This window comes from Oryctolagus cuniculus, chromosome 4, assembly GCF_964237555.1.
Source record: "Oryctolagus cuniculus chromosome 4, mOryCun1.1, whole genome shotgun sequence".
Classification (NCBI taxonomy): domain Eukaryota; kingdom Metazoa; phylum Chordata; class Mammalia; order Lagomorpha; family Leporidae; genus Oryctolagus; species Oryctolagus cuniculus.
Window position 1 is genome coordinate 34,896,840 of NC_091435.1, and position 13,074 is coordinate 34,909,913.

Consider the following 13,074-nt stretch of genomic DNA (forward strand, 5'->3'; position numbering starts at 1 on the left):
GAAATTTTCTCTATTCTGATTCCATTAAACATTTTTCCATTAATTAAATGTTAAATCTTCTAGTTCTATATTTTGTCTATTTTTTTTTTCTTTTTAAGATGTATTGGACTGCAGAGCCAGTTAATCCACCTCTTGCAAGGCCATCATCCTATGCGAATATCAGTTCGTGTCTGAGCTGCTCTTCTAATCCAACTCCCTGCTAATGGCCTGCGGAAAGCAGTGGGGGATGGCTTACGTGTGCCCACTGCCATCCTTGTGGGAGACCCATAATTGAAGTTCCTGGTTTTGGCCTGATCCAGCACCAGCTATTACAGCCATCTGAGGAATGAACCCTCAGATGCAAGATCTCTCTCTCTCTCTGTTTCTCCATCTCTCTATAATTCTGCCTTTCAAAATCAGTAAATAATTAGAGGGAGAAAGGGAAAGGGATAAAGAGATCTTCCATCTGCTGGTTCTCTCCCCAAATAGCTGCAATAGCTGTATATGCACCTGTCCATAGCCAGGAACCTGGGTCTCCCACACCAGTGGCAGGGGTCCAGGTACTTGGGCCATCCTCTGCTGCTTTCCCAGGCACATTAGCTGGGAGCCGGATTGAAAGTGGAACAGCTGGGACTGAATGGTACATGTATGGGATGCCGCCATTGTAAGCAGCAGCTTAACTCACTGCACAAAAACACGGCCCCGTGACTCTTCTTTGTTTATAGCAATATGTTCTTGTTTTATGGATATAAAAACCTCTTTGGTATCACAGAATTTTAATAGCACTCTATTATTTTGTTTTTTAAGTAACATTTTCTGATGATGCTTCCCTGCTTCTATTTTCTCTTCTGCATTTCATTGTTTTACATTGCAAACTTTCAAATAATGGCATGTGATCTATTGCTGTCCATTCATATGTAATGGACTCCCAACTACTGGGTAACTCCCAACCACTGGGTCACTTCCATATGCCAGCCATTGCCCTTAGTGTTAAAACTCAATTCAAGTCTCCCACATGGGTGACAGTGACTCAATTACTTTAGCCATCACCAGTGCCTCCCAAGATTTCCTTAGCAGGATCTGGAGGCTGGTATCAATTCTACTCTGATATGAGAGGTGGCCATTATAACCTGGCATCTTACTGCTTGACCAAATGCCTACCCCTCAGAACCACCTAATTTTAAGAACCATCTAGATTTTATTGGTAACCTGTGGCTTTCATCTATGAAGTCAAAGAAGAGATGGATTTTAGGTATGGCAGTTATGCTGCTGCTTGGGTTGCCTGCATCCCATATCAGTATGTGGGTTCAGGCCCCATGTGGGGTTTCCATCTCAAATTCCTGCTAATGTACACCCTGGGGTGTAGCAGGAGGGAGACCTAAATTGAGTTCTAGTCCCCTGGTTTGGAGCTGGCCTCTCCTGGCTGTTGTGGGCATTTGGGGAAGGAATCATGCATAGAAGATGCTGCTCTCTGTTTCTCTGTATCTCACTGCCTATCAAGTAAAGTTATATAAATAAATAAAAATGTTTTTAAAGAACTCAAACATAAATTGTTATTAAAATGCAGATGATGGCTAGGAGTAATGTAAAGCTATTTTTTTAAGGTTTATTTATTTATGGGGCCAGCGGTGCAGCGAGTTAATGCCCTGGCCTGAAGCACTGGCATCCCATATGGGCACCGGTTCGAGACCTGGCTGCTCCACTTCTGATCTAGCTCTCTGCTATGGCCTGGGAAAGCAGTAGAAGATGGCCCAAGGCTTTGGGCCCCTGCACCCGCATGGGAGACTCAGAAGAAGCTTTGGGATCCTGACTTCGGATTGGCCCAGCTCTGGCCATTGGGGCCATTTGGAGAGTGAACCATCGGATGGGAGACTTCTCTCTTTCTGCCTCTGCCTTTCAAATAAATAAATAAATTTTTTTTAAGATTTATTTATTATTATTTATTTGAGAGTCAGAGTTACACAGAGAAGAGCCAGAGAGAGAGAGAGAGAGAGAGAGAGAGAGGTCTTTCATCCGATGGTTCACTCCCCAATTGGCCGAAATGGCTGGAGCCGCGCCGATCCAGAGCCAGGAGCCAGGAGCTTCTTCTGAGTCTCCCACGTGGGTGCAGGGGCCCAAGGACTTGGGCCATCTTCCACTGCTTTCCAGGCCATAGCAGAGATTTGGATCAGAAGTAGAGCAGCTGGAACTCAAACAGGCGCCTAAATGGGATGCTGGCTCTGCAGGTGGTGGCTTTATCCCCCATGCCACAGCACCAGCCTCTGTAGTGCATTCTTGAGAGTATGTCTTGTACAATAATTATGTGACAAACCCTATTTAAGTGTTTAAATATTGTGGTAAAGTGTATGGACAAGGACTTCAGTTCTCAGATGGCCTCAAGTATCATGTTACCAGATTTCACAGGAAGTTTTGTCTCTAAAATCTATGAACTGTCTTCATAAAGCTCATGGAAAAGAAATATTAAGATAAAATTATACATGCATTTCATTCTTTTCACCAAAATTAACTTATAACTTTATTCTCCGCAAACTTGTTGAAGTTCACTCGTATGGTGAGAGAGGCCTTCTTTATCCTGTGAGAATATTGATGTTTGTTTGGCTACATAAGATGACTCTTTTCAAACAAGTAAATTTCTTGGCAAAAATGAATTAATCTGATTGGCTTTATTTAATCCATTCAGATGGCCTTACTTTTATCATCCAGCTTGTTGGGGAAGGTTACAGTAATTCATATTCAAATGTTATCCACCCAATCCTCCCTTCATGCATGTGTAGTTAAATAAAAGCAGACCTACTAGGTGTCACCATCTCACTTCCTAATTTAATAGACACTACAGATTGCAGGGTCTTCTCAAACAGCTGACATCGAGACAGTGTTTACACATAGTGGTGAGCTTTTGTATCCTATTATTGCATAGGTTTGGTCTTTAAGGATTCCATTTGTGTAATTAATACCACAACATTACTTTTATAAAATCAAGTTAAGTTTAATTATAAATTTTTTAAGTTATCCTATAAGTAGGTGGCATTGGCATGGCCATTGACAATTATAGCAATTTTCTATGTCCAATACAGTTGAAAGAATTTTTTTCACTGGACACTTATTTTTCTTCATTGTGGCATATAAGTAAGAAACAGAAGAGATATTATACAACCTCATTTCAGATTTATGGCATTTTGTGATAAATTGAATATTTTGCCTTCTGAATATTGTTGACGTAGCAACCATGGGACTTGGCATTTGATTTTATGATAGTCACATATAAAGTTGATTTTTTTGGAATGCCAGTTTGGCAATAAATTGACAGAACTACTGGAGAACTGTACTTTTCAGAGTAACACGCTGGCAAACAACACTACTGTCTCAAGAGAGGTTAAACTTGTAAGTAAGTTGTGCAGGTGATTCAAATCCAGTTAATCTCACAGAAAAAAAAAAATTCCTAATTGCATTGGCAAAGACATTGACTCTGATCACTCCACAGTTATATAATTAGGGATCAGCCTGTTCAGAGGGACTCCAATCTAATTGATAAGTAGTCAGGAAACAGCCTTTGAGATTTCTCCTCCTGTTTGTCAGTATGTAGTCAGACAAGAGGAGGTAACATGGCAAAAAACAGTGATCTGATTTTGACATGCCTTAAAACTAAGTGTGCTTGTTGCTCAACATTTTCATACAAATTTAATTGTACAAAACTTCACGAATGCAAACGTTCTGAGGTTTAATATGTATTATTTATATATTATATTAAATAATATATTATATACTATTTAATATATATTGTTAACTTACTTTCTAACGCTTCTAACTGTACATTTCTTGATCATGGTACTGAGATAAAAGTGGAGTTGCAGAGCACTTACTTATAATTTTTTGTGATTTGTGTCTCAAATGGCCTTGGCTTTGTGTGGTTTGTGAGAACAGTCGCTTCTGTAAATGCAAAGCATTTAAGATACATTTTTGGCCTGCATGAATTCTCTAGTCTTTAGTAGTCATGCTTTTGAGTCTCAGAGTTTCCAGAGATAAAGGCTAAAGTATGTGGAAAATAATTCTTACAACAATTTCCTTTCATTTAAATAAACATTAGGCTAGCCTATAGTTCTTACCATATTGTTTTCTGGAGGCGGTTATGAAAATTGCAAACCAGGAGGCGAGTTTAGCATAATTAACAGCAGACAATTGGGATCATGAGTTATACAGTTTAGAGGTAAACACTGGAAAGGGTTTTTCAGAAATTATTAAAGTGATATTTAAAAATTTGTGACCAAACTCCAATAGATCTGTAAATCCCTTGTTACTTTGTTGGATGGCACAATCCAAGATGCCTCGCTATCAAAACCATCTTGAGATATCATGAGAATGCAAATGACTTTCATCTTGGTTATTCTTGGCAGCAGTTTTTTTTTTTAATCAACCATATTTTCTACCATGAGCCAATATCAGGCTTCCAAAAATTATGTGCCATACTCTCCTGTGGTTATCCTGTTGCTAAGCAACTGTACTCTGCTTGAGGGCAGAAAGGAAGAGAGCAGATTCATTGTGAAGTTCCCCACCCCTGCTGAGTTCATCAGAACACCAGCAGGGAGCCATATCTTACTTCTTGAAATTATAAATTAGGTGTTTCCACGTGTCTTCCTATAAAACATTAGGCCTTGGAACATGGATGATAACCAAAACCCTTAAGGAGTCTGCTGGTGTCACCTGGAGAAAGGGACAGCTTGGTTTGGTGACCTATCTAATTTGGAGTTGGCCCTTCAGATTAATTACCTGTTGCAATTTTGTCACTGGTAAATGTTAAAGAAATCATTAAAAAAATTGCCTGAAATATGTTTTTTAAGGAGTTGAATCTCACATATTGTTTTACGATTTATTTTAATTCCACTCACTGTCATGAAAATGCTCTATGCGAGATAGGTAGCATTAGTGTTCAAATGACTTAACAGTTTTTCAATGTGTGAATTTGCCACCATTTTCCTAATATTCCAGCATTGCCACAATGATTCTATGCATTTCTTATTTTGTATGCAATTATAGGTTATTAAAGTTATTGTTCTCTGTTTTTGTGTATTTTATTATCAGATGTCTGCAAGGAAGTGTTATTTTGGTTTTTAAGTATTCCAACTTTCATTTTCTTACTTGTTACTAATATCAGTTTGTCCATCTTGTTCCTTATTTTTATGGGGATTGTTAGGAAAAGAGTTGCAGATTGGTGCCTCCTCATACGGGCACCAAAATGTTAGGAAAAGAGGCACAGAATAGAGAGGAGGCAGTGTACAAATTTACAGCCAGACCGAATTTATTCAGAGAAAATAAATTCATAGAGGTGGGAAACCAACTGCCCGCATGCCCGCATGCACATTGCTAGAGCACGTGGAAGAAGGCCCTGACTCTCTGGGCCTGGCCTTTTTAAGGAGGGCTAGGGATGGGGCTGGGGGTAGGGGGCAGCAGATGGAGAGGAATTCCTGGAACTGGGTGGGGCCTTGGGAACCTGGAGAAGAATGCAGGGTGGGGTATGAAGGCCATAGGGTGTGAGACACAGTTGAGATTCAAGGACAAGGAATACACTCCAATTTTTATCTATCTCTGGGCATGAGCAAGAATGGCTGAGGCTTGTGTCCTTGTTCCATCAGGCATGACTTATATCTTACTTTATAAAGTACCTTTTTCCTTTGATCTCTGAAAAATATCTTCATCATGTTTAAGAAGACTATTTTGATTCTTGTTTTACTTAGATTTTTTTAATCCAGCAGCTACATCTCAAGGTGTTAGTATTTAATTTTCTTTCCATTCCTGTACATAATACCCTCCCATATCACATTATTTCAAAATCAACCTGTCTTCAAGAAACAAGCACAACTAACGATGACTTAAGCATACTTCTGTGACAGCTACCATTTCACTTATACACACACACTTCATATCCTTGTTTTGCCTGCCAAATTGTTCCTATTTGTCAGAGTTCAAAATGTTCCCAGACTTTTCTTTCTCATCCTCTACTTTTGACTGATGAGTTAGTTTTACTCTTTTAAATCCGCAGTCTTTTCCAATTGACCAGAACCACTACAGCCGTTTTCAGCCAAAATGATTTCTTAGAATATCCATTTGACTTAAGTGTCTGCCTCGTGTTTCTCTTCAATTTCATCATTCATGGGTCTGCCCACATGCTTTTTGTCATAAGCTTGTTAAAAATGTTGTTGTCTTGCTTACAGTCCTTTAACAGCTCCTCTCTGTCCACCTCAGGGCAGAGCTCATATTCGTAGATCTGGAGTATGACACCAGATATAACACCTTTATGGCTCGCTTCATTCTCTATCCTTTCCCCAGGGAAACCAAGCTGCCAATGATGCACCATCCACCCACCTTGGAGCTTGTAAGAGAAGCTGTATTCATACTGCTGAATGAGTGAGCGGAGGAGGGAAAGACTTCTCTAGCTTAGTCATCCCGGAGCCAAGGCATAGTACAATATCCTGCTAAAATCAGACAGGACAGGAAGGATCTTTTCACAAATCATTTCTTCATCTCAACTGAGCCCAGTCATGACGTGGCCCTCTTTAGCATTGGTTTAATACAGCATTTAAATTCATTGGATATGCATTGGGTTAATACAGCATTTAAATGAATAGCCTTGTGTGGAGTCTTAAAATGGATGGATACACAGGGACCAGTGCTGTGGCACAATGGACGAAGCCTCCCTCCGCCTGCAGCACCAGCATCCCATATGGGCTCCGGTTCATGCCCCAGCTGCTCCTCTTCCAATCCAGCTCTCTGCTGTTGCCTGGGGGGCCAGTGGAGGATGGCGCAAGTCCTTGTGCCCCTAAACCCACAAGGGGGACCTAGAAGAAACTCCTGGCTTCAGACTGGCCCAGCTGAGGCCACTGATTCCATTTGGGGAGTGAACCAGCAGATGGAAAACCTTTCTCTCTGTCTCTCCCTGTCTCTGACTATAACTCTACCTCTCAAATAAATAAACAAAATATTTAAAAAAATGGATATACAAACAGAAGCAGATCTGTATTTTGAAAAAGAATTTTGATTCTACTGTCAGATTCTCTATGAAGAGATACAGTTGTCATTCTGAATGGCAGAGATGGTTGGCTTTATTGCAATAAAATATTTCTTTTGCAACTTATACATTTGCTTTATAAATATGGATCTTGATTTAGTCAACAAAATCTTATACTACCATTCCAAATTCTCAACATATGTTATTTGAAGTGATTTATTTTCTTTGAAGTTTTCCTTCAAAATATGTTCAACTTCTTTTTGCCACTGTATTCAAAAGTGTAAATATGAAGGTTTGAAACTACAGCCTTAAATGGCTAATTATGCCAAATGGCCACATAAGTTGTGTTAACTCCCTATGGATCTCATCTTTCTTTACATTGATTTAATTCTTTTTCTACTCTAATTAGCCATACTCAGCTTGTCTATGATTTGAAGACATTTGCTAATAACACTTTCAAGGTAAAGTGGATTAAAAGATAAGTTTATTTGGGTGCAAAATTTTTCAGAAATTGTGTACATTTTTAAGAGTACACATTTCCACGTACCTTTGAAGACCTTCATTATCTCTCCTTATGTCTGTAGAATCCAGTGTTCTGAATCTTTAATGGTACAACTCACTTGGTTTGGCTAAGAAATTAATTTAATATTTTTCTACAAGTTTTCATGCATGGTGTTATGTACAAAATATTGTATTCCAAAATATTTTGTTTTATTCAATGATATTGGATTACAAAAGCTTTTTTGAGAAAAAAAGCTAAGAATCAGAATTAGGTATCTATGTACCAAAAAAGGAAAAATGTTTCCTTTGCTTTTGTCATAATTTACTTAAAACATGCATAACATTTCATCTCATTTAACTATTTTTTTCCAAGAACGACCCACGTTCCTCAGGAGGCCAATTAATCAGGTGGTGCTGGAGGAAGAAGCTGTAGAATTTCGCTGTCAGGTCCAAGGAGATCCTCAACCAACTGTGAGGTGGAAAAAGGATGATGCAGACTTGCCAAGAGGAAGGTAAGAGCACCATGTACATGGAAAATTATTAGATCACCGCTGAATGTTTTGAGATGAAAAATACAGCCACATGTTCCACATAATTCATTTTTACATATTCAAGCCTTCTCCCTACTATGTGTATATTATTGTCTTGCAAGTGTTTGATGTAACCTTTCCATTAGTAGCCACCTTAGCACCTGATCTCTCACTCCTGCCATTACCATCGGATACCAAGGGTTCCTGAGCTGCTTTCTTTCCCATTGTCCCACTTAGATGTGCATTTTTTGCTTGCTGGCTGCTTGGCCATCCATCCCAGGTGCCTCTTTCAAAGACTTCTCTGTTTCTATGATGCTTCATTGCACACTGCACACCGTTTACCTTCCTCTAGCACCTGAAGCATCTCAACCATAAGGTTGCTGAGTGTAGGTGACTTTAAGGAATGGAATAAAGGAAAGATCATTCAGCACACACATGAGAAAGTGGCAAGTGGTTGACATCACTGTCCTTAGAGGGGATTTTTTTCCCTGTGATGCCGCTCTCAATTTCTCTCTTGCCATGTCTTCATAGAGACCTTCTGCATCTATTTCCTATTTTTATCACCAGACTCTAAAATCCAATATTTCAGCTCTATACAGGCTCCAAAAGTGCTTATCATCTTTGTAAACATAATCTTCACATTTTTATTGTCTATATTTTCCAATGTACGACTTTACTCCTTAGGATCAAATAAGCCATTTAAGTATTACTTTCTGCACTGCAAACAACCTATCTGTAAAATTGGTTTTGCCTCCCTCCTGATCCTACCTGTTGGATCTATAACTATCACACCTCCTATAATTGTTGTCTGCATGAAATGGCAAATCATGCATTTTTAAAATTTCTCTTCCTAAAAAAATAGGTTTAATCCAGCTGGTTGAAATTAGACACTCATTGGTAGAAGTCACTAGGCTTTTATGCCCTTTCCCTGGCACCACTTTCACCTCTGTCTGAATTTATATATTCAGTCCAAAAATCTCAATTTGATATAGCCTTAGGTTTATGATACTATACTTTCCTTCCAAAGTCATGTATCAACAGCGCTGGCTTCAAAGTCCTTGGTAATCCACATAGCACTGAAAGAAGCAGAAATTTTGATTGACTTAGTTTTTCAATCTAAATGGTAGGGAGAGTTATCCCTGTGTCTGACTTTAAAGGGATGTCATTATTAGAACAAGTGTGTGATTCCCAAGTCCTCATGCTTCTCACCAGAGAATCAAATTAAAAAGCAAGACAAGGAGTCCGTGTTGGTGCAGTGGTGATGTCAGTGATTGGAGTGTCCATAATCCATGTGGGAGTGCCTAGTTCCTGTTGGGGTTCCCGCTTTCCCTTGCTTCCTGCCAGTGCATGCCTGGGTGATGACTGAAGTACAGTACGGGGTCCCTGCCGCTCATGTGGGATTTAGAGTTAGGCTCCTGACTTCACCTGGCCCAGCTGTGGCTATTCTATGCCTTTGGGGTGTGAACTCACCAGTGAAAGATCTCTCTCTGGCACTCTATGTCTGTTTCCCTCTGTCTCTCTTCCTGTCAGATAAGAGGAAAACAAATAAACAAACATTTAATTAAAAAGAAAACCAGGGAGAATGCACAGAATGGAGTTGTCGGTGTCTATCCTCTATGTCCTATAATAAGTTTCTTCAAATTCTAAGAGCACATCATTGATCATTTGTAAAAGTTGAAATAAGATTAAGAGCTCAATCATGTGGTAATATGTACCCTCCTATAGAGAGCAGTTGCTTTTCAGTTACTTAGCCTTGTCCTCTTAAAAAATAACCTTTAATATTGGAATAATTTTGGATGTATACGAAAGTTACAAAGTTTGTGCAGATTTCCTTATTGTTAACATCATGACAAGTTTGTCACAACTAGTGAACAAATCTTGATACATAGTAAATATATTGTTTGGATTTTATCCATTTTTCATTATTCTGTTTCTGCTCCAGAGTCTGGTCCATGGCATTTATTTAGTTGGGTGTTGTAGGTTATTGCATTTAGCTGGCACATTTCCCCACACGCCTCTGGTCTGTCACAGGTTTTTAGTATTTTCTAGATTTCATGACCTTGACAGTCTTGAAGAGAAGTACTGGCTATGCATGGTTTAGAATGCCTGCCAAACTTGGATTTCTCTGGTGTTTCTCAAGGTCACCCTGGGTTTATGGACTTTTAGAAAAAATACTACAGAGCCGAAGTGTTCTCATCACATTATATCGTGGGATTTATAATATTCACATAGCATGGGCGACCCATTAAATAAAACAGTTTGAAAGAAATTCCATAAATGTAAGAGTAGACTACATTATAATGTATTTATTTATTTTTTAATTAAGATGAAGTTAAAAAAAAAAAAAAAACTTAAGCCTAGTTTGTCTTTCCCAGTTTGCTATAGATGTTAGGGCATAAACCTAACACTTTAACTTCTATCTATTGTCCCAATATTGCCACATGCTTCTGTTTCAAAGTCCAAATTACCCATACATTATTACTACTACCTTTTAAAATATATGATATTAAGGCCTCTAAAAACAAGGTTGAAGTTTTGGGAAACCTTACCTCCACCGATCTCTTTAAAATATTTTCAGAACTGTGTCCTCTTTATTATGAGCATGAAACTATCACAGTACTTTGTGGGAGCAGCTAGATATTTGTAAAGCATTAAGCAAATGGAAGTGCCCTGTAAGCTTTAAATTGTTTTGTTAAAAAGGCTTAAAGATCAATGCGAGATAGGAATTGAGGTCAGTATTTTGATCATGATAGAAGCCATGGGCTTTGTCTTGAATTCCCAACCTTTAAATGATATTTCAAAGAAGCTTATTCATCCTCAGGTTTGTATGTATTCGCATCAGCTTTATTTATGCAAAATGAGGGAAAAAGAGCCCTCTTTACTTGGTGAGGAATAGCGCTACTGATTTTAGCCAATCATAGGCTAAATCAACACCATTGATTCTATTACATTATTTAGGTCTCAGACAAGGGAGCTGGCCATTGTTCTTGTACGCAATTGGTGTGGAGGATGACATTTCTTTGGCTTAACGTTTAATTAAACTTGAATAAGGTTTGTGTAGTGGTTCATGTTTAACACATTTATAGTAAAGCTTTGTAGGGCAGCTGCATAGCCTGTAATTACTATGTAAGTAATATGTGACTATTTTTCTTTTGGAGAAAAGAAGAGCCTTTCAATTCAAGTTTAAATCTGTGAAATGCTGTGATAGCTGTTTAAACCCTCAACATAGAAAAAGATAGCTGTGCCAAACTTTCATTAACCAGGGATAAACTCAGGGAGCACTTTTCTCCCTTGTCAGGAAAATAGTTTTGGGGCTGCTTATATAGAGGAGAGGAGTCTGACTTTATTTAACATTAAACTCTTGACTGTTCTCAGTACCTACCATTAATGAAATTATAACATACACTTGATGATATGCCTTCACAACATTTTCTGACTAGTTGACTGTTCTGGTAAGGTAAGATGCGTAGCAAATCTAATGATGATCCTTATGCCCTACCAGAGAAGTTATTTCTGTGCATATTTTCCATGTGACAAAGTGACAAGCTTAGGTAGGAGCCTTTACATTATGCATGCTACTCTCAAAATGTGAATTTCTTGCAAAAATTTCTGAAGATACTACTATTTTTTCACAGTGAAATATTTCAGGGAAAATAATTTTTTTTTGGTTCTGAGTTAACTGTCAATACTTTATTCTGCAGGGCCTACATACATATATGTTCAAATAAAAACAGTCATCTGTTTTTATACACTGTTAGATTTTATACATCGATAGAATATAAAGCAAAGATGGGGGAATAAGCAGTTTTATAGTTTATAGTGACTATGTTTTATAAAATATAATTTTAAAAGCATAATTTAGATTCTGGATGATACATTTTCAGATTTACATATACCTATTTAGTGCTTAGTATATAATTCTTGTGACTAAATTGTAAAATTAGCCATTTTAAGCAAGGTAAATATATTGTTGTGCTTATTTTTATGTTAACAATCTTGGGCCATGTAAGAAAGTATTTTCAGATAGAAAAAAGTTGAAGAAAATAAACCTAAGTAGCCCTAACTTCTTCTTTAGTTTCTACATCTTTTTCTCTCAGGTAAACTTAGAAGATTTTCTTACTGGTATTCTTTGATTATCAAATGACTTCAACAGATCTTTTCAGTATTTTCTCTGATAAAAGTTGGTAGCATTTATCATAAGTGAGATGATATTCCATCATAATAGTGATATTGTATATTTTTATTATACCAAAAGTACATGCCGAAGTGATGGAAAATATCGTTTATTTTTTTTTACTTTTTTTGTTTGATTTTTTTAAAAGATTTATTTATTTATTTGAAAGTCAGAGTTACACAGAGAGAGGAGAGGCAGAGAGAGAGAGAGAGAGAGAGAGAGAGATCTTCCATCCGATGGTTCACTCCCCAGATGGCTGCAATGGCCAGAGCTGCGCTGATCCGAAGCCAGGAGTCAGGAGCTTCTTCCGGGTCTCCCTCGTGGGTGCAGGGGCCCAAGGTCTTGGGCCATCTTCTACTACTTTCCCAGGCCATAGCAGAGAGCTGGATTGGAAGAGGAGCAGCCGGGACTAGAACCGGCGCCCTTATGGGATGCTGGTGCTTTAGGCCAGGGCATTAACCAGCTGCACCACAGTGCTGGCCCCGGAAAATATCATTTATTAATATAAATAGAGTAACTTTAAAACCAAGGAAATAAAAATAAAATTTAAATATACCAACACTATATTATGTTGTTCAATCTAATGTTAGTGAGAAGAATTCAAAAAATTTCCTCTCAGAATTTGGGAAAGAAGTAGTAGGATTAATCCAATTGTAGTTTGTTATCTGGGCATGCCAGCAGTTTGTATTTTAGTTAATTATCAGCAGTCTTTAAAACTGTAAACATCCTTCATCAGTCATGTCATTTCCAACATTAGTTAGCTCCATTTTTATTTACTCTCTAAGATAACTCTAAAGTGACACTAACTTCCTCAATAAGGATCTATAGTAGAAAAAGGAATATTCACAATAGCTTGTCAGAGAAAAAAGGAAATAAAATATGCCATTTAC

The 13,074-nt window shown here is 38.0% G+C and overlaps 1 protein-coding gene across 29 annotated transcripts in view; it reads left to right on the forward strand.

Annotated features, from left to right (window-relative positions):
- The window catches only part of ROBO2 (roundabout guidance receptor 2), a 1,427,252-nt gene that overhangs the window by 1,258,703 nt on the left and 155,475 nt on the right, over positions 1–13,074 (forward strand). For all 29 annotated transcript variants that reach the window (XM_070071923.1, XM_070071922.1, XM_051859424.2 and 26 more), the window contains one exon: positions 7,854–7,992. In XM_070071923.1, coding sequence (XP_069928024.1) covers positions 7,854–7,992 — 139 coding nt within the window. The remainder of the gene's footprint in view (positions 1–7,853; positions 7,993–13,074) is intronic.